The sequence below is a fragment of the Vicugna pacos genome, chromosome 6 (genome assembly GCF_048564905.1).
Source record: "Vicugna pacos chromosome 6, VicPac4, whole genome shotgun sequence".
Lineage (NCBI taxonomy): Eukaryota > Metazoa > Chordata > Mammalia > Artiodactyla > Camelidae > Vicugna > Vicugna pacos.
Window position 1 is genome coordinate 5,784,325 of NC_132992.1, and position 20,530 is coordinate 5,804,854.

A 20,530-nucleotide genomic window follows, 5' to 3' on the forward strand; every position below is an offset into this window, starting at 1 on the left:
GGAGCTGCCCCGGCATGAGCGATTCTCTCCAACTCCTTCCAGCTCGCCCGATGCAGAGGTGAAAATGCTTGTCCTGGGACTCTTCATAAATCTGAGTTTGAAAGCTGGAAGGGTTCTTCCAGAACATAGTGTCCAAACCTTCCTTTTTTTTGCGAAGGGCAAAGGAGACCCGGGCAGGGAATGTGGCCTGCCCGAGGTCACTCACAGAGGTGGTGGTGGGACGGCTGGTGCCCGCGTCTGGGGCCCTGGGCTCTCGGGTCCGATACAGCTGCTTCCCTTTGCTAGGAAGGTTTTACCACCTCTGATCTGTTTGCTTTTTGTATCGTTAATCTTCCCTGCTCCCAAATACCTAATCTGACCAACTTCCAAGAAAGAGTATTTAGGACAAAAGAGAAAAAGAAAAATTCCTCCTGATAACCTTTTCCCAGGCTCTCTGTTCTTTGGGGTCTTTCATTCTTTGGGGAAAAGTTTACTAAATGCCGATCATGTGTGTGACCCTTATCACCACGTGGGCTCACAGAGGTGAAAATGGGATGTCCCAGGCCCCTCTTCGTGAAACCTTTTGGAACCCATGCTTTGGGAAAAGAAAACTCTTCTTGCTCGATTCCCTTTAGCCTTGTGTGCAAGGGGAACTCTCCTCTTGGTCACCCCTCTTCGCTTCCTGAGTTTTTCCATTCGCACCTGACTAGCAGCCTCTGCCACCCTGGCTGCGGGCCCAGGCGGTGTTGTGAGCTGAGAAAATGCTGACAGCCTCACTGTGGAAGCCTTGCCACCTGGCAGCTGTGCCTCTTCCAGACCCTCCGGATTTGCATGGTACCTCCTGCCTGCTTCACCTCTGCTCCCTGCTGTCTCTAAGGAATTCAGTTTTGCCCCCTCAGCTGAGTGACTGTCCTACTCCAGTTTGTCCCCTGGAGTGACTGCTTGGGTGTCCTCCAGCCTCTCGCTCCCCCGGACGCCGTCTTGGTGTAGTGGGGTTAGTCGTCTTGGGCCCAGGGCTTTGAGGCCGTGGAAATAAAAACAATATAGTTCAGTGGAAACCCTGACATGGGGGAGTTGAGAAAACTGGTGTCCAGGGAGGGGATGGACTGGAGATTTGGAAATTCCCTTCAAGCTCCAACATTTCTGAAAAGGTATAGCCAAGGGAAGAAAGGAGGGGAGGGATAAATTGGGAGGTTGGGATTTGCAGACACTAACTACTATAGATAAAACAGACGAACAGTGAAGTCCTCCTATATAGCATTGGGAACTATATTTAAAATCTTGTAGTTAACCTATAATGACAGAGAATGTGTGTGTGTGTGTGTGTGTGTGCGCGTGCGCGCACGCAACTGCATCACCATGCTGTACACCAGAAACTAACACAACATTGTAAATCGACTATACTTCAACTTTTTAAAAAAAGGTATATCCAAAGGTTGACAGCCTGAAAAATCAGTAGGGTTCTACTGTGTGTGTCCAGACCTAGGACCAACTCCTCACAGCATTTTAAATGAACGTGGGCACCAAGTTTTGCCTCTGACTCTCCCAACTCTCAGGTGAGGTCCCCTAGTTAGAGAACAGGGTGCAGGGAATGGGGGTTCCGGGGAGTCACTGCACACAACACACACTCTTGTGAAACAGTGCTGTGGGCTGCGGGAGGGCGCCTGGAAAAAGTGGGGTTCCTTCCCCCTGCTCCAGTCAACACCCCTCCTCCTGCTGAAATGCTGATGAATGAAGTCCAGGTGGCAAACCTTGGTTCCTAACTCCAAGAGAGCCCACAGGGCACCATGCTCTACTCTAACAAGCCACAACAGGCCAATTATTTGCTTTTCTGGAGAAACCTCAGCTTGAAAATCCATTTAATTACCATGGGAGATAATCTTTTAAACATAGCTTTACATTCTTTGAAGACTTTTCCCTGTGGGAGTAAGAAAGTTCATCCGAACACAGGACTGGATTGTTTATTTTCATTTCCAGAGGAAGGACTATTACCTGGTAGTTAGCAAGTAGCCTGAGCCCTGGAGGATTTTTTTTTTTAAGACGGCTCCTCCTCACTGCTAGTTTGTCAATTAGATTGTAATGATTCATTTGTAATACTGTCATACTTTCCCCCAGCAGAAACACTGCATTTAGATCTGTGACTCTGGGCCTGTAATTACTTGATATTTTTCAAGCATCCCTATCAGGTTGGGGGATCTATACCTACCCTAAATGAAGGTATTCAGAGTCAATGTCTTTAAGGCTTTCCTATCAGGAAGATCTTATCTGTAAACCAGCAGCCTCAAAGACCCACCTGGAGCTGCAGTCAGTCAGACACAATCTTTCCAATGTGGGATGTCCCAGCAGATTAATTAAATTCTTCCCCACCAGGAGAGGGAAGAGGGGAGAGCAATATATAGGGGAAGGGGCAAAAGGTGCAAACTATTAGGTATAAAATAAGCTACAAGGATATATTGTATAACACAAGGAATATAGCCCATAGTTTATAATAACTATAAACGGAGTATAACCTTTAAAAATTATAAATCATTACATTGTATACCTGTAACTTATATAATATTGTATACAACTATACTTCAATTTTAAAAAGTACCAAAGGAAAGAGAGCCATAGGTTTTATACTAAGCTTGAACATCATAATAAAACAAAGTTTTCCTTAGCCTCATGAAAAAAAAAATGTTTTGTAATTAACAAGAAATTCTTTCCCACTAGCATGCAAGTTTGGGCAAGCCAGGACACTATTGTTGGGGGCAATCTGGCAGCCCTAAGACCCAGAGAACTACCTGCTCGTGTAGGTGTTGTGTAAACAGGTACTAAATTGCTGAAAGGCACGGGGTCTTCACGTGGAGTGGGTGTGCACTGGGCGAAATACGAACAACGTACTGTATAAAGCAGAGTCCCTGCCATGGGGCCGCTCTGGCCCTTCTACCCCCACATCACTTCAAGAGCAAATGGTCTGGAGGCCTTTGCATGACCTGATTCTGTAGGCTGAGATCTTTGGGCCCTGCAGAATATACCTCTGCGGATGAAGAACAGAACAGAAAAGGAGTAACTGTATTGCACACAGAATTAGAGGGGGAGGAAGAAACTTTGGTGGAAACCTGATAAAGCCATGGACTTGAATCTCCCCTTCCAGGTCCTGACGGGGAGAAGAACTGGTCCAAGAACTACCCGTCGTGCGGGGGCCTGCTGCAGTCCCCGATAGACCTGCACGGAGACATCCTCCAGTACAACGCCAGCCTTGGGCCCCTCGCCTTCCAGGGCTACAACGCGTCTGCCAACCAGCCCTTCATCCTGACCAACAATGGCCATTCAGGTGGGGGAGAGACCTCTGAGAGCTGCCAGGGTGTCTGAGCTCCCCTCAGCGCCCCAGCCTCCGCCGTCTGCTGGGAGCACAGGGGGCGCGGCTGAGGCCCCCAGGAAGGGGCACAAGGGGAGCCCTTGAGGGGTGCTCAGACCACTCTCTCCAGGGGATGCTCACTGCAGGCCCTGGGCTCAGGTGGTCCTGCCATGGGAGCACATCTCAGAAGAAGCACCCCTCTTGCGATGGGAGAGGGAACAGACCTGAGCCCCTTGGCCCATCGGATGTGGTGCGGGAGTGGATTCTGGGGCATCATGAATGACTCAAGGGGCCACACCGTTCATTGGGGGGCTTGCCCAGGCTGTGGGGCCACATCAACCTGACTTTGAATCCTGGTTTGACCACTTATGAGTCATGAGATCCTGGATAAGAATTTTAACCGCCTTGAGGTTTCCCCTGGAAAATGGGCACACTGATGGGTACTGTGAAGACAGATGATGTATGCTGGGATCCAGAACAGAGTAGATGCTTGGCAGACACTTCATTACAGCTTCACTTTACAGCTAAGTGTGTAATATATGGATATGTAAATAAACATTCATCCATTGGTCTATATTAGTTCCTGCCATCACTGGTTCCAAGGGGAACCAAGAAGGTGCTGGAATTGCTTTAGTGAAAGGGGGATATTCTTAGGGAAAGAGCCCAGGTTTCCGACCTGCAGGCTGCATCTCCCTGGTCCCCACCTCGCTGCATCCACCTGCCCCCTGTGGGCCCTGGGCAGGTGATGCCTACTTGACTGCTCTCAGGCATCGCTCAGCTGGCCAGGGCTCTGAAGACTGCCTTTCTGCTCCCTGTAGTGAAGCTGAAATTGCCCAAGGACATGCAAATCCAGGGCCTTGGGGCCCGCTACAACGCCTCACAGCTGCATCTGCACTGGGGGGACCGGAACGACCCCCACGGCTCCGAGCACACTATTGGTGGGAAGCACTTTGCCGCCGAGGTGAGTGGGGTGGCCCGGCTGGCAGAGGCTGCCCGGCGGTGGGTGGTCTGGTGTCCTTCCCCTTGGCTGGTGTGCAGATAAGATCAGGGCATGGGGCAGGGTGGTGTCTTCTGTGGTGTCCTGGTCCCCTTCCTCTCCTGGACATGCTGAGTTTATGTCCTTACTGAGTGATGCTGCCCCAAAGGCAGAGCTCACAGGGTGGCACAATGGGACACACACTCCCCATTTCTAGACGTCACCCTTCTGCCTGCACAGATTAACATCCCACCAGCTTGCCTGGCTGACCCATCCCACTGCCGGATCATACTGGGCTAATGGCTCCCCCGAATCCTCAGTCTCTTCACACACCATGCTGCTTGCATAGGTCTTTCCCACCCCATCTTTCCTTTCCCTGGGCATGGGTTATGCTTGGAACTTAAGGATCTGGGTCCAGGGTCACTCTTCTACTTGGCTGCAAACCAAGGGATGACAGCATTATAAACACCTAAGGTGCTACCACAAATACCAAAGGAGACAGGAAGAGGAGCAGAGCTTTGTCCCTGCACTGTAAGTGTGCAGTGGCAGGCAGGGGTTGAACTGCTGCATTTCAGAGCTCCCAAGGGATTGAACTTGGAGGGGGGTGGTTTTAAACATTTACAGGGCAATAAATACAAGGAGATAGATGCTGCTGATCAGCCAGCAGAGCCCATGGTAAATAATGACATGACCATTCTCCGCTGTTCTTAACTGATAATTGCTTAATGTCTCAGGCTAATTTGAGGTCGAGTTACCAGTGAGGAGGGGCGATCATCCTGGCCCGGTAGGATGGCCCTACTGGGGGTACACATATTTCAGACAGCAGTCCCCTCTCTGAACCTCCAAGACTACAATTCCTTTCAGTCTAACTGCAATGAGGTGGCCTCTATTTCCCCATGAGGAGTAAAGGAGTTAGGGTGTGGAGGCTGAGAGGGTTTAGACATTTAAAAATATTTCTAGTTATTGTATTTTCTGCTATTAAACCACATCATCAGACCCAGAGCTTGGTGATGAAGGACCGCAAATGTCAATAACAGAGCAAATACATCAAGGTGGCCCTAAAGTGTCAGATGCTCTGTGGAGGGTGCTGGAAAGGGTAGCAGTTCCTCTGGATTGAGCCTATATATGAAGACTCTCTTAATCTTCTCAGGAAGGAGTTCCCTTCTGGTTGTGTTAGTCTTCCTCTTGATTTCATCTGAACACAGTGAGAAAGGTGCTAAAAGAGAACACCAGCTCAAAGGTCAGCTATAAAAAGAAATGAGGTTCTAGGACTTCTGGGGTTTTAGCCACATAGACTTTTGCACCATCTCTCAAAGCAATCAGTGCCGGGCCAAGATGGTGTGTGGCCACGCGGCAGGCTACATCCTTTGGGGAGAAGGATGCCGTTGTAGGAGCCCATAAGAAACCCTTAACAGAGGCCCGTTTAAAAGAAGAAACGATTTGATACAATTTGTAAAAATTAGAAAGAGCCACTTGAAAAGTAGGAAACACTGACCTGTATTCATTAAAATATGCTTGAATTCTATTTATAACCACGTAAGATGGAAAAAGAGATTAATGAAGAAAAAGAAAAGAGAGACAAAAAACTCAATGTGTCATAGTCTCAAGAGGCAAAGAATCAACAAAAATACATGTGATTTTATATATATATATATATATATATATGTATATGTATATTTATCTACCAATATAGTTTTTTGGAGGACAGGTAATATATTTTATATATAAAAAATATATTATATATATAATATATAAAATAATATATATAAAATATATTTTTTTTAGGATTAAAAAATTAGGTTAAATATTGTTAGAGTTTATCATAAGAATGTTTTAATGCTTACCTATACATTTTTTTTAATTTTTAAGACTTTTTTTTAGAGCATTTTAGGTTCACAGCAAAATTGAGAGGAAGGAACAGAGATTTCCCGTGTACCCTTTGCCCCGACACATGTATAGCCTCCCTCATTCTCAACATCACTCATCAGAGTTTACCTAGACTTTTTAAACCCAAATATTCCTCCAAAACTTCTCTTTTCCTCACTTTAATAATGAGAAGTAATTTCTGCTTTGGGGGAAAAAATGAGTTTAGAATGGTGTTTTGAAAAAGTAAAAGTCTACATTTTTTGGTTTGGGGTCTCAAAATACGACTGATAAAACCTTTATGAAAGCCATGTTGTGATTTTTTCCACCTGAGAGATAAGTAGGTTCCCCACTCTGGGTACAGTTAAAATTAAGTCACAGTTGGAGGCTCACTGCCCCAGCCCCCAGGGCTTCCAGACCAAGTACAGAGTGGCCAGGCTGAGGGGGCAAGCCACATGGGACCATTTTGCCCCAGGCTCCAGAATAAATAGGAGAAATTAGAAGGGAGCAGTGCTCCAGAGTATCCAGGCTTTCTCACGGCTAGTACAGAAACCCATGTGTTCATTCATTCACTCAGTATCTGCTGTATGTCTGGTCCTTTTCAAGGACCATAGCAGATACTGGGATACAATGAGAGAATAAGACGGATCGACTGCCCGAGGGGAGTTTGCAGCCTAGAGGACTGAGAGAGCAGGGAGAACTGGGGAGGCCGTGAGCCAGGGGCCTGAGAGGCCCAATCCAGCTGGGGGTGGGGGTGGTCTGTCCTTCCCATTGGACTCCAGTCTCCTGCAAAAGTGAAAGTTTCCCCCGAGTTGCTCTCCCCCGATGGACAGCAACTCACCTCCTCTTTCCCACGGCAGCTGCATATTGTCTATTACAACTCGGACCTGTACCCCAACGCCAGCATCGCCAGTGACAAGCCAGAAGGCCTCGCTGTCCTAGCTGTTCTCATAGAGGTAAGAGATGTTGACAAGGGTCTTATGTGACATTTGAGGTCAGGGTAATATCAAGACTCGACCTCTGGTTCCATGCACACCTGTGTGTTGGATGTGCATGGCTCACTTCCGTTTCAGCTCCGTCTTGTCTCTAGCTCAGGGGTTATTCCCCATAGGGTTCCTTCCCTCTTAGCCAGGAGCCAGCACTTTCTGTGGCTCCACAGTAGAAATGGGCGTGTCCTATGTGACACTGGAAAAATGAGTCCTAGTCCCCAGCCCCATCGCATAAACATGGAATTGCCCAGTTGAATAGGACCTGGCTGGGGGCGGGATCATTCACTGCTGTCCCATTAGATGCTTGAACTCAATACAATTCCCAGCATCCACGCTCCATCCTTTATATAGATCCCAGAATGAGTTCTTTCCTTAATTCCAGAAAATGGACATATCTCCTGATTCGCTTGCATTTTTCCCCGATGAACAGCATGTACACCATTTCTCAATGTACTTACTTGCCTGTCTCGGCCTGCATGAACTCAAGCTCCCTTAAGTTCTGGTTAGAGAACATGCTAGGTGTGGCCTTCAGGCTCATAGCCAGATAATTAGGAGCACTCAAGCCTTGAGCTGCAAATAGGACATCCTGAGATGCAAGAGGGAAGGACCATGACAACAAGCCCCTAACAGCCTAGTAGTCCATCATACTTGTCCCGGGAAAGCATACCCTTTGGAGAGGACCTTACAGTGCTAACCCCACACCGACAGCAGAGCCCTTCCATCAGGAGTTGCCAAGCCAGGCTCAGCCTATGGAGTTCTGTCCCCATTCAACCTGCTCCATCTCTGTTGCAGATGGGCTCCTCCAATCCATCATATGACAAGATCTTCAGTCACCTTCCAGATGTAAAGTACAAAGGTGAGGGCTCCTTGGATGCTCATTTGCCCTTGTATGAGCTGACGAGCAATGCACAGAGGGGCACTGTGACCAGGCTCTTGAATCAGATGGCTCAGGACGGGGCTAGCTCACGTTTCCAGGCTCAGTCATATGCTCAGCTGCACCACTGCTCTGGGGAGCAAGGCAACATCACCTCCCCAACGTGTGTCCCCAGGCCAAGAGGTGCACATCCCGGGTTTCAGCATTGAGGAGCTGCTGCCAGAAAGGCCTGAGCAGTACTACCGCTACAAAGGGTCCCTGACCACACCGCCTTGCCACCCCTCCGTGCTCTGGACAGTCTTCCGGAACCCTGTGCAAGTTTCCCGGGCTCAGGTAACTGCCCTGCTCTTCCTTGGCACAAACCACATGGTACCTCGGACCCTCCCATCACTCGAATCATCACAATGACTTGAGTTTCTCACTTAGAGTTTCATTGGCAGCTGTTCAAAGCCTCTCCAGCCTGGAAGCGCTGCAGACATTACAGGCTGAGCTTCAGAGGCGGAGCCATCAAGTCAAGTGGGGAGAATGAATCTACCTCCAAAGTTCTTTAAAAAAAGAGCTGTTGAGCTGTGGTTCCTAGTGTGTCCCCCAGTGGACAGTGTTTGCCTCCCAGGCAGGAAAGAGCACGGCTCCTCTACGGGGGCCCTAAGGACAGGACCAGGCTAGACGGTTTAACAGACCCGGCGTGGGGCGGGGATTGCAGCAGTGAGGAAGTGAGGCGCTCTGCCCTCAAGAAGCTCACAGCCTAGTGCAAAACTGGGGGACACAGTCCTTGGCAATCACCTCTAACCCTCTCATTTTTTTGGGTGACGAAAGTGAGGGTTAGCGAGCTGAGGAGACTTGCGGGATCACCAGCTGGTTAGTGACAGGGCTAAGACCCAGAGAGAGCTCGCTCGCTCGCTCGCAGTCACCGCCTGTGCTTCCACCCTGCAGCTGAAATTCATCAGGAGAAACTTGCCTGTCCGGAGACGGGGCCAGGGGGGCGCTGCACACTGGCTCACGACCCCCCGCCCCCTTCATGAGCCCAGTACAGCTTCACTGCTGCTCCTTTTTTTTTTTTTACTATGAGCTACGGATCTGAGTAATCTCGATAAATGGCAGCAAGTGGGCAGACAGGAATAAAGACGTGATGAACCAAGAGATAAAATGGGTGGGGAGGCAGAAACACCCTAACCCAGATACTGCTTTGGAAACAGTTCTATAATCTATGTGGGTGTATAGAAAGTTCCATGGAACTGGTAGTCAGATGACCTGTGAAACTCTTGCTTCCCTCTTTTTGTTCCTTTGGATGGAACCATCAGAAAAGCGCCACTGACTTAGAGCTGGGTTCCCAGTGAGGCTCAGAGGAATGCAGTCTCTGAGAGGCTGAGGAGCCCCTCACCAGCCCAGGTTTCCCTCCCTGCAGAGCAGATTCCTGGCACAATCTGGGGCAGACAGCACGAACCCTCCTGGTGGCCCAGGAGGTGGGAAGACAGCGGGAGGTCACATGGGCTTGCCCCATGCCCAGTCACTTAGACACCTGCAGGGGAGGGGGCAGTTTCTGGCTTTCCCACTGCTTCCCTAGGGGTCTCCCACCGGGTCCCGGAGGAGGTGAGGTCCCCTAGTCCCTCCCCTGGAGGTGAGGCAAGGGGGCGTCACTCCATCCATGGTGGGTGTTTCTGCTCTTTTCCCACAGCTGGTGAAGTTGGAAGAAGGCCTGTACTGCACAAATGTGGATGACCCGTCCCCCATAGAGATGGTCAACAACTTCCGGCAGGTCCAGAAGTTTGATGAGAGGCTGGTGTACGTCTCCTTCCAACAAGGTAAGGAGATGCAGTGTGTGGGGAGCGTGGTGCCAAGGCGTCCTTTTGTATGAAGCTGGGAGCCCTGCCTGCGGGCTTTGTCGCCGACGCCCTAGGAAGTGGGTTAAAAGTACTTTGGCTGCCAAAGGAACCAGGTGCGTGAATTGCTACCGTGCGTGGATATACTGAGCTCTCCCATCACTGACCTTGACTTCCCTGAGCCTCTGCAGGGAAGCACAGGCCTCCAGGGGCATGGACCAGAACCCTCACTACGTCTGAGAGTCTCCCACAGGTGGGGAAGAGAGGATGTTCTGGGGGCCTCTGCTCTGGAGAACCACCTCTTCTCCTAAGACACATGATAGGACCCTTTTCATGAGATCAAACTTCCAACTTCTTACTCTAGGCTTTCTTAGCATCAAGGCCCATCTTCAGCCTTGTCAGGTGATTCATGGCACCACCAGCATCACCAAGGTCCAGGGATGCTCCTCTATAAGGTTCTGGGAAGTGGGTACAACCCAAGTCTGAGCCTCAAGCAGCTCACGGTCTTACGTAGCAGGGCCCATCAGACAAGAAAGCATCCGCAGAACTGCCTTTTGTCTCATCTCCTTGATGCACAAGCACAGGCGCCCCGGGTCGCTGCTGAATGAAGCTTCATATTTCGGTTTCTTCCTGAGCTATGGAAGCTCAGTGCTTCCTTTTAGATCTGTAACCGTAACTCCCCAGATGAACATTTAGGATCTTGACTTGCTTGTTACCGACATCCAGACTGTGGAAGCCGGGGGCCCAGGGAAAGGGGTAAGCGGGCACTCTTGGGGCTACACTCTCCAAATCTCCAAGTTCACTTTCTCACTGTCAATTCTTGAGCTGTGCTCCCAGCTCGGGACTCTCGAGTGGTCAGGAGAAGGGCCAGTCCGTGGAAGTTCTACTTTATCCTGCATCACTTGTGGCCGAACTGGGCCAGGGGTTCCCATTTCCAGATGACCCCATTTTCCCACATGTCAAAGAATCAGCTCTCCTCAGCTGCCCTGGGGCGCCTCGTTCTGTTGCTATTCCTTTCATATCGTGTGAGATTATAACCAGCACCTGCTCAGCTTAGTTGAACATATGAAGATTGTATTTCAAGGCCCTTGCCAGACAGCTTTAGAAACATGCTCTTCTGAAGTGACTCACGCATATGGTCAGAATTCTGTCTTTCTCTGTCAGTTACTTAATCAAGAACTGCCCAAGAATTTATCTTTTGTGTTCGTCTCTCCAGATACCATTAGTTAAGGTAAGTTCCCTCCTCCCCCAGTTTCCTGGTCTGAAAACTGAATCTATAAACAACAGCCCCTCCTAAAAACTGAGGATGCATAAGATGACGACTACCGGCTTCTTTTCTAGGAAATGCCTCAAATGCACAGAGTTACCCTCTTGTGGATATAACTTCCTTTTTTCCTATCCTTCTAAATTAAGTCTGTAGTAATCAAGGGTTAAACAGAAATACTTCAACCCTTAAAAACAGAAAAAACTCTGCCTGGAGATCAGGGACTCTGCTCACACGGATCAGGTAGAATTTTGCTTGTGATTCAAGGATAATGATCAGCTCTGGTTCTCTGGGCCAGTCTCTACAGGTCACAGGGGGTGGGATGACAGGTACTCCCCCACAGTCAGGAGACCAAAGTTCAAGGCCTCACTTTTGTTCCTCCTGGCCGTAAAATGCAGGCAAATCGTGCCCCTTCTTTGGTCTTGGTTTCCTCAGCCATAAAATGAGGGGCTGGACTAGGTGAGCTAACATCCTGACGGTGCGAACACGGTCTGATTCTAAGTGGACACTAACAACTGCCCATCCCGCCTTTACGTTGCAGGGACAGTGTGTGAGGGCAGTTACAGAGGATCAGAAGAAACCATGCAGGAACTTGACATCCAAAAGTAATGTGCACTTCGTGCATCATGGACTGTGGCCTTGGGGATAATTAGCCATCTTCTTAGACCGGCTCAGGTCTAAGCTGGCGCCTAGAGCGGGCAGTGCAGTCAGGCTTGTAGCAGAGCGCTTCATTAGATCCTCCTTGTCTGGCTGGGGGGCTTGGGGAGGGGCCTGTAAGCAGAAGCTCCCAGACCGGCTCCAGCTTAGGACATGGAGGTCACAGCCCAAATGCAGCTTTGCCGCTGCCCCTCCTGCGTGACTCAGCCAAAGCTGCTGCTTCCAAGAGCCCAGGCCGGGCCAGGCTGTCTCCGTGGGATGAGAATCCATGGCAGACTGAGGCAAACCTGTTCATTTGGAGGCTGATTATAGAAACTTGGCCAGAATTCTCATTTCCCTCTCATTTCCCAAAAACTCAGGCAGCAAATGGGATTGTTTCCCAAGGAGCAAGGATGGGGCAGCTCCAAAGGAGCGAAGCCCCAAACCTCATCCCCCGAAGGCCCTCTCACACCAACCTGGAGTGTGTCTCAGGCTGCAGTGTACCGCTTCAGGTTGATGCAGCGAGCCTGTGTCAGCGCGAACCTTGAGCACCTGGGACTCAGATGTTTGCACGCTTTTCTACCGAGTCATGCCTGTAATTAGGGCTACTTTATTCAGGGTCTTCTCTGGAAGTTAATAGCAACTGTGGAGTCGGAAAATGAAAACTCTGGAGTTTTCTGCCAGGAGAAAAGTAATGTTAGGAAATCCTCTAGGAGACAAAGTGCCTGGACTTTGAAACGGGGACCTGGGGTTTAATCAGATTGGGACAACTGGGACTGAATCACTTAACTGGTCCCTGCTTTTTCCTCAGCTGTGCTAGGAAAGGAACACAGAACTTGGCTTCTGTCCTTGACAGGTGTACAGTCTATTACAGCCCCAGGGCAGGGTTTCTCAGCCTTGGCATTGGCATGTCAATATTGACATTTGGGTTTCTTTTTTTTTTTTTAATTAGATTTTATGTAGGGGTTTTTTGGGGGGGGTAGAAATTAGATTTTTGTTTATTTTAATGTTGGTACTGGGGATTGAACCCAGGACCTCATGCATGCTAAGCATGTGCTCTACCACTGAGCTATACCCTCCCCAGATAGTATCGGCATTTGGAGCTGGTAATTCTTGTGAGGGCTGACCTGTGCATCCTTGGCCCCTGCCCACTACGTGCCAGCAGCACCCTCTTGTGACAGCCAAAACATCTCCAGACATTGTCAAATGCCTCAGTGGGAGGAGGGGCAAAGTTGCCCCGATTGAGAACCCCTCTCCTGGGGATTGTACAATGACTTTCCTCAGCCCAGAACTTTCTCTTCCACTCAAATTGCAGGATTCCAGGGTTTTACATCACATGCCCTGGTCTTTGCTCCATTATGGCATGATGTCTTCAGTCTGGTGGTGGTCACCGCTGAAACAACAAGGATGGAGTTACTAAGGTAGAACACCCAAATTCAAGAGGAACTGTGTTCTCCATCTTCCTGTAGAATTGGGGTATATATTCTTCGCATATAACTGGGTAGACCCAAAGCGAAGAGAAGTGGAGACAGAACTATTCACCCCAAGGAAAGTGGACACATCCCTTCACCGGGGTCTAGGCGCCTCTGAGACTGGAACTTTCTTCAGACTCCCCTCATCATTCTGCCCCTCCCTCCCAGTTGTGCAATCTTTTCTTTCATGTCTGTTGTTTCTTGTTGCTTTTGGTTAAAATGCCCGCTCTTTAAAAGAGATGAAAGTCATGCCGAGCGCTTTTTTCAGCTCTTACAAGGTGCCTCTTCCCAGCGGCACAAGGGAAGCCTGGAGCTGAGGAGGGGAAGCAAGGCTCATTGTCCTCCAGGAGGGCGGAGCGGGGGGTGGGGTAGAGGAACACCTCCCGGGACCAGTCCAGATCTCACAGGACTCAGAAGCCTGATGCAGGGAAGGAAGAATATGGCAGAGGCAGATTTATAGAGTCCAGGGGCCCAGTTCTTGGGTTCTTGAAGTTGACCTCTTCCCAGCCAAAGACACCGATGCTGGGGCCAGATGGCAAAGGGTAATAAAGCCAGACCCATCAAACCTAAGTACTAATGCTATCAAGTTCTCCTGTCAACACGTCAGGGCAAAGGAAACTTGAAGGACATAAGGAAGCCAAAGTTTCTATAATCATGTCTTTAGTGGGCCTGCTCCGAGCATGTGCAAGTCATGCGCGGAGCCCGGAGCCAGCTGAGGCGACACTTAGGCAAGAGCGCTGGGCAGTAGAGGGGAAGGCTGTCCCCCTCAGCCAGTTTGTGGAGTAGCATGATTAGAATCTGCTTGGGTAGTTTCATGAAACCTTTGCAAAAGAGATAGAAAAAAATCTGACCAAGCTAAGATGGCTAATTACCTAATTCTTTGACATTAGAATGTATGCTTTGTGGTTATTGACCTTGTGTTTCTAAAAGTTCCTATTTATAAATAAATTCTATGGGATAGGAAAGTAGCAATTCTTCCAAAGCATCCAAATGAAAGAACACTTCCCACCTCCAAACTCCCCCTGGATACAGGGGCTGAACAGTCAGCAGCAATGGTCACATGTGCTAAGAAGGGAAGTCCTCGTCCCTTCATCTAAGGCAGGTCAGCACGCCATGTGGTTCCTGAGCATGCCCCATGTGAGCATCGTTACCATGGATGCTCCCTGGCTCCCAACAACTAGCCTCTGGCACAGAGCAGCCCACGTTGAGGACAGACAGCGGGCAAAGGGGTCAAACAGAAAGCTGGGACCACTGTTTGTGGTTCAGCACAAGCTGACCCATACAACGTGTCTCCCCCGGGCTCCCATCCTGCCCCGTGGGGCCTCCCTCCACATGGCAGGTGCTTTCATGTGTGCACAGTATTGACTTTTGCACACACCAGTCCCTTTATCTAGGATGCCCTTCACCTCTTCCACCTGGAAAGTTCTTTCAAGACTCAACTCTGATTGTATCCTGCCAGAAGTGTTCCCCGAACCCCTGAAGGTGACCTACAGTCCCCTGCCTCAGTGCAGCTGGACAACTGGTTCATCTGTCACAGCTCTTAGCGTACCACAGGGGGACAATTTATTACCGTGTAGAAAAACAAAAAATACGCCTCTATCATCCATACACCACAAGCCCCTGAAAGCAGGCGATGAGATCTTACGTTCTGTCCCTGGCACTGTGCCTGGTGTTCATTACCAGTTTGAGAGAATGAAAAGGGCCCGTGTCCCACCCCCACCTCCCCAGGGTCTTCTCTGCAAAGTTATCTAAACAGAAGCCTGACCAGTTGGCAAGCCTGAATTTTATTAAGTCTTATCTTGCTTTGGTATCAAACATACCAACAGCATGAAAATCAATCTTTTTGTCTAGGAAAACTTAATGACCAGAATGTGGCTGTCGAGTGTGGAAGGTCTGGGAGGGAGTCACCGAGGGATGCTGTCAGGCCTTCTGTCCTCTGGCCTGACGGGGGTTAGAGCCCTGGTCCCACCACGCATCCCTCCTGCAGCACAGCCAGCCTGGCCCCTGGAGGGAGCTGAGAGCAGGAAGCACCCAGTGCTGCACTGTCACCTGAGCCCACTGCCCCTGGGTTTAGGCCCCTCAGAGCAACACGGCTCTCACTTCTGGGCCTGCATGCCTGCAATCAGGAAGGCAAAGCCCTCAGCTCCTATCAAGGTTGTAAAAACCCAGCTCTCTCACGTAATCTGGTTGTATCTTTTGCGCAGACTTATCTATAGAAATTATTTCTTTACTGGCTTCCATGGTGTTAAGAAAACTCCAGTTAAATATACCCTCCAAAGACAGTTATGCTGTGTGGTTCTGAGGGCACCTTCCTCGCTTTTCTGGACCAAAGCAGCAACCAAAGAGAGGACTAGCATTTCAGACACTTGAGTCTATGACTTGTATTAAGCATAATAATAAGAATTTTACCATCTGAAACTGATTTTATCAACTCTCAAATCCCTGCTAAACCCAAACTGCCTCTTGGATAAGACTGGAGACTGCGTATGCATATTCCTATCTGTATACAAATCTAATCACTGCCAAACAGTCCCTACTTTAAAACAATACTTTGAAAGGAAAAGGACTATATTGTTGTTTATTCAAAATGCTGTTTGAATAAACAGAACTGCCAATAGACCTAGAGAATGCCAGACGTGTTCCAGGAACCACAAGCTGTGTAAATGAGGTGCTGGTTCCTCCCGCTGGACTTTCCTGTGTTTGCACTTGAGGCTTCAGAAGACCTCAACACAGCAAACACACAGCAAGTCTCGGCCCAGCAAGATGCCGGTGGAAGACGCAGCTCCCGAGCCAGCCAGGACAGGCCGCAGCGCCCGGTGGTGAGCAGCCTGCCCATCTTCTCGGGGGCCTGTACCTTCCCGGGTGAGGCTTGTGGCGTTGGAGTTCTTCTGTGTCTGTGTGATGTCCTTCTGTGTGTCGTCCTGCCCTACCTCTGCCCGTCCTGACTCATCCCGGAGCACTTTTTGGCGAGCAGGCAGCTCTCCCACGTCCGTGCAGCGCACACCCTCCTACCTGCCAGCTCAGGAGCCCCTTCTTTGCGTTCTCATCCGTGGCTCTCATGGGTCATCTCCGTCAGCCAGTCTGACTCATTTCTCCCGTCTGTCCCACTTTCTTCCGTGGGGACTGCCTGTCTCATTTGCCACTCAGAAACCATCTTTGTTTTCTCTGCAAGTGACTCTCTCTGCCTCTGCCGCTCCCCGCACCATCTCTGATGCCTGTTCTCTGCACCATCCCGGAGGCTGTGCGGGGATGCGGGCTTTGGCTTCTCTCTCTGGGCTCTGGTTCTTCAGTCGTCCCCACAGTTCCCCCTGTGCCTTCTGTCACTTTCCCTGTCCCTTCAGTTAGCAGATGCTCTGGCACCTGGCTCCAAGGAGACCTAAGCCCTGTGCTTCATCCAGCTCTGCAGGGAAGCCCTGCTCCTTGATGCTCAGTGCTGTCTCCAAGGTCAGGGGCAGCACCCCGACATCATCTTCCTGCTTTGGATTTCCTGGAGGGTAGAATTCTTACAAGGCACCCCCCTCACCACCATTCCTCTCGCCGAGTGGCTTCTGCTCTTGGCTTTCTCAGTCAAGCTGCTTTATTTTTGCTACATCAGACTCTTGGCTGAAAAGCACTTGTTTCAGTGTCTGGGGATCTTCTTGTCTTGGGACTTGCTTGGTCTCGTTTCATTGTTTCCAAGGAGAGGCAGCTCGGGCCCTAGGAAGTCATCATCCAGGAGCAAGGAAGCTAGGTTAGAGCCCTGGATTAAATTAGGCTCTTGTTTATGGCTCCTGATCAGCCAAGGACACTGCTCAGTGACCCAGGGGAGCCAGGCTCTCCCTCCAGATAAGCCACCCAGCTGGCCCACATGCTCTTGAGAAAAGTCTCATGCCTGGGGCCTTGCTCCCAGAGCCTTCGCTCAGCTCCCTAGGATCAGGCTTACAGGCACCTCCTCCAGGCCCGGACTGGGGCTCTCAGCTGTCTGGGAGCCTGTGTGGCTTTCAGGGTGTTTGGGGTGACTGAAAGCCACAACTTGAGAAACTGTCCAGTTTGGATGGCCTAACCAAGTGGTTAGGCTAACTAGCAAACAGTCCTATGTGGGGAGAACCAGTTTAGGACCACAAGCATTTGGAGCTTGTGCATCTGGAACTGAAGTGCATTTCATCAAAAAGGCTTGGAAAAGAAAACACGACTAGTTGGGGTTTTTTTTCTTTGGTAGTTGTTTCTAAGATCCTAGAGGACTTGCTTGCCTCTAGGTACCTTGAAAAAAAAAAAAACAAACCTAAAATACCAAATTATAGTGTGCAGAGGCCACAGGCCATGCAGGAAACAGAGCATGTGTTGTACAAACACTTGACACTCTCCTCAGGGGGAGGCTCACGTCCTGCGCGTCTCCCCAAGCCACAGACTGGTCCTTGTATCAGGCTACAAGATGCTGGGGCCAGGGAACCAGGCCAGGGGAGCCACGCTGTCCATCACCTGGGAGGCCATGGGCTGCTGGTGGCGGCCAGCAAGGGCCAAGAGAACAGGCTACCCTGCACTTCGTGGATGGCTCCCCTCCCTGCTTGTTCTGCCTGTCCTTACAACAGCCCAGGGCCACCTGGGGAAGCCAGACCGGGGACGCGGGCCAGCCTTGGACCAGGAAGAGGATAGTAGGGAAAGGACAAAGGGCTGATGGCTCCAGGGAATCAGCAGGCTCAGGCCGTATGGTAGGAGAAGGGGTTGAGCAAAACCTCACCCTGCTCTCAGGGCTGGTTCCCGGGGGTGTCAAGTACCCCAGGGAGGGGGTGTCTCTGGCCCTCTGCTGGCATCTCACACTCAGCAGGGCTCTCCCAGGGTCTCAGTCACCACGGTGGGCTCTATGGGCACAGGGCTCTCCTGAGTCGGGCTGGGTGGCCACCATCTGCACAACGCTGGATTTCAGTGTGAACTGGAACACCCCCCCACCCACCGCCGGCAACAATCACACACACACACATACACACAAGCTAGAAGTATCTACTGAGGTCAGAAAACCGCCAGACAAGCGAGTCTGTGTAAGCAGACTTTCTTTAGATGGAGGACCTGACTGGGAGAAAGGGGAGCAGTTCTGAGGCGCTGGAAGCAGCAGCGGGGGTGCCCTGGGGGCTTCATGACGGGGCTCCTCTGTGTCACCCGAGAGGAGGGACTCACCCACTACCCTCCCCAGGGGGGTCTCCACTAGGCTGACTATGGGATTTCACTTAGATCGCTGGGCACTATTTCAGCCCCACTGAGGACCCCTAACTCATCACCATTCATCCCCAACAAGAACTTGCTGAGGAGCCCTGGTTCCAGGCGGCAGGGAAGGGAGGCTGGTAGTGGAAGGGTTGCTCCAGTTTGTCCACTGGGGCCAAAGCAAATAGAACCAAACCGTGACAGCAGCACTGGATGGGGATGGGGCAGAAGACAGGTGACAGATTCCAACCAAGCTCCGCCAGCCCCAGCCAGCCAGAACCTACTAGGCTCCTTGCTGAGGAGGCGCAGGTCCTAGAGAAGCAGGTAACAGCCCACCCAGCTAGACTCTGATTCTCCCCACTTCCTCACTTTCCCCACTGACCACGTTGTACTAAAAACTGAAGTCTCACCTGAGCAGAGACGGCTGTGATAAAGGAGCATCGGAGGGGGGGGGATCATGGTGTGAATTCCCTGGGTGGGCAACGCCCTCTAACCCATCAAGCACTTGAGGCAACAGTGAACACCCCCAGAAGGGCTGCGTCAGCCCTGTACCTCCAACCCAACAAAAGGTCGAGCTCAGTGCATTGGTCACATCTGCCATGGTTTGACTTGGTTAATTTCCCATCTTTTCCTCTCTCCTTTGAAGTACAAGACCTTACCTACGCAGGACTGAGTCTGGGTATGTGGCCGGCCGGCCGTGCATGCTGAAGCTGGGTGATCGCTGTGATTCTTGGTGTGATTTGGGCCTGTGATACTTCCAGTCCATCCTCTCTGCTTCTCTGTGCTGTCACTCTGACTCCTGGCCACCCCCTCACTGTGTGTCTTACCCTCCAGTCACTCTGTTTCAGAAATGAACTGCCAATCAAATGCTCCCCTAATGAAAGAGCCAATCACTTTATAGCATGTGGACATTCAAAGACCTATCCAAGACCTTCTGTTGGCCATGGCGGGAAGCTATTGCCTAAAAACCCGGCCTCGGCCCAGTATTGAGGCTGGGTGACCAGCCAAGTGACCTTGGCAATGGGTCCTGGTAGCTTTGGACTGCTTAGGACTGTGCAATGGAGCCTGAGGGCAAAACTGAGAAAGAGGCATCCCAACAGGCCTTAAATCCAGCAAACAAAGATGGAATGAGCTCTCACCCCATGGCCCAGGGTTTCTCAAAGCGTGGTGCATGGACCATGCACACCAGCATCAGCTAGAGGTGTTTGGTAAAAATGCAGATTCCTGGGCCAAACTCCAGCCTGAATCAGAGTCTCTGAGGGTTGGGCTGAAGAAAAGTCTACATTTGAAACAGGCTTTTTAGATGATCCTGGTGCACGTTTGAGAGCCCTTATTGGAGAATCGCTGCCGTTTTGCAGATGGACCCCTCTAAGTACTCCAGCCAGTCCTGATAAGCCGAAGACCAGAACCTGAGAGCAGAGGTGGGGGAGTTACGCCTGCCCGTGGCAGGCTGTGCAGTTGTCACTGACTGCACACACACACGTGCTGTGGCGGGAGACAAAGGGGGAGGGAGGGTTGTAACGTGCGTGTGCCCTGCCTCCTCACCAGGCATCGCCCTTTCCGTGGCCCTGGCCGGCGTTCTCGGCATCTGTATCGTCCTGGCAGTATCTATTTGGCTTTTCAGAAGGAAGAAGAGGTGAGCCGGTTTGGGTTTGAGATGGGAGTGGGTAGCCCATGTGTCCATGAGGATTGATCTGTCTGGGAAGGCAGCCCGCAGAAAGAAGGGCCCCTGTCACCTGTACCAACACTTCTCCTAGGAGCGCATCTCCCAAACACCACTGACCCCGGCCTCCGCATGAGACGCTGGTGCTGGGGGTCAAGGGTCACTGTGCCCAGAGTTGGAGGTGTGTCTGCCAGCCTGGCTGCCGCAGCTAAACCCTTGCACAAGCCCTGTGATTTGGAGGGGAGGCCCCACCTGCCTCCACACGAGCAACGAGGCTGCCTTTCTAAGATCTTTACACCTGGTTTTTCTTCTCCGAACCCAAAAAGAAAAACGAGGGAAAACCTGACTTCTCACTCACATTAATGCTCTTTGCTCATGCTTTTATTGTCACATCTAGTTTTTCCTAAAGCCTATTTTGGCTGGTATGAAAAAAAAAAAAAGGTGGTCACAAACCCTGTTGGAATCAGATATCTGAAATG

General features: G+C 50.6%; 2 protein-coding genes across 5 annotated transcripts in view; one reads left to right on the top strand and one right to left on the bottom strand.

Moving 5' to 3' along the window:
- Positions 1-20,530, top strand: part of CA12 (carbonic anhydrase 12) — a 57,859-nt gene that overhangs the window by 35,390 nt on the left and 1,939 nt on the right. For 2 of the 4 annotated variants that reach the window (XM_072962281.1, XM_031679460.2), the window contains exons 3-10: positions 3,116-3,295; positions 4,138-4,280; positions 7,019-7,114; positions 7,940-8,003; positions 8,197-8,354; positions 9,697-9,823; positions 19,035-19,067; positions 19,937-20,024. In XM_072962281.1, the coding sequence (XP_072818382.1) occupies positions 3,116-3,295; positions 4,138-4,280; positions 7,019-7,114; positions 7,940-8,003; positions 8,197-8,354; positions 9,697-9,823; positions 19,035-19,067; positions 19,937-20,024 (889 nt within the window). The remainder of the gene's footprint in view (positions 1-3,115; positions 3,296-4,137; positions 4,281-7,018; positions 7,115-7,939; positions 8,004-8,196; positions 8,355-9,696; positions 9,824-19,034; positions 19,068-19,936; positions 20,025-20,530) is intronic. The other 2 variants (XM_072962283.1, XM_072962282.1) reach the window with 1 other exon arrangement.
- Positions 10,031-20,530, bottom strand: part of APH1B (aph-1 homolog B, gamma-secretase subunit) — a 51,355-nt gene continuing 40,855 nt past the window's right edge. Inside the window, exon 7 of the mRNA XM_072962285.1 lies at positions 10,031-13,134. The gene's annotated coding sequence lies outside the window, so the exon portion shown is untranslated. The remainder of the gene's footprint in view (positions 13,135-20,530) is intronic.